Source organism: Gavialis gangeticus, unplaced genomic scaffold (assembly GCF_001723915.1).
Source record: "Gavialis gangeticus isolate Ggan-Ray unplaced genomic scaffold, GavGan_comp1, whole genome shotgun sequence".
NCBI classification, from domain to species: domain Eukaryota; kingdom Metazoa; phylum Chordata; order Crocodylia; family Gavialidae; genus Gavialis; species Gavialis gangeticus.
In genome coordinates, this window is record NW_017728991.1 from 2158685 (window position 1) to 2159514 (window position 830).

General features: G+C 68.4%; 1 protein-coding gene across 1 annotated transcript in view; it reads right to left on the reverse strand.

The window, feature by feature from the left end:
- The window catches only part of COG1 (component of oligomeric golgi complex 1), a 16303-nt gene that overhangs the window by 14604 nt on the left and 869 nt on the right, over window positions 1-830 (reverse strand). Inside the window, 1 exon segment of the mRNA XM_019516086.1 lies at window positions 125-396. Coding sequence (XP_019371631.1) covers window positions 125-396 — 272 coding nt within the window.

The window sequence follows — 830 nt, forward strand, 5'->3', positions numbered from 1 at the left end:
CCCCCCGAAGGCAGGTCAGGGCATGAGGGTTGAACAGGGCTCTGGGAGGTGCCGGCTGAGGGTTCAAGCAGTGAAATGCTTTGCGGAAGAAATGGACCCGGGCGCAGCTAGCCGGGCGGCCTACCTGAAGTGGGTGGCGGCCGCCACCTGCCGCACGAGGATGGGGAAGCGCGCGAGGACGGGGCTGTAGCACGAGCCAGCGGAGTCCAGCCGCAGCAGCCCGTGCAGGTGGCAGCAGAGCAGGTAGAGCCGCGTGGCCTGCAGGTACTGGGAGGCCTCCATGGCGCTCCAGACCCTCTCGGGCACCTCCAGCAGCAGCTTGATCTGCGCCGCCAGGATGTACAACGTCTCCTGCGAGGCCAGTGTGGCCTGTGCGGGGCGACAAGGGACAAGCCGCTTGTCTTGGGCCCAGGGACGGGGGCATGGCAGCTCCCCCGGCCCCAGCCGCGGCTGGACCACCCTGGCGGAGCACTAATGACCCAGGGGGATGGCTCGTGTCGGCCTCAGCCTCCCAGCGCCGCCGGGGCAGGGGGTACAGAGGAATTGGGGGACACCCTGCGTGTGTGGGGGGGAGGAGGAAGCAGCCCTCAACTCATAGGAGGGTCCTGGGGGTGGAATCCCACAGGGACATGCTGGGGGGAGGGGGGTTGACAGCCAGTGCCCTTCCCCACCATGGTCCCACCCCCTCCTGGCCCTTCATGACCCCCCCTGCACCTGCCCCCCACATTGCCCCTTATGGTCCCTGCCCCCATACTTCATGGAGCCCCTCGTAGCTCCTCCCCTCATGACCCCACCCTCCTCACACCTGCCCCTTCCCCCTCAGCCCCTCC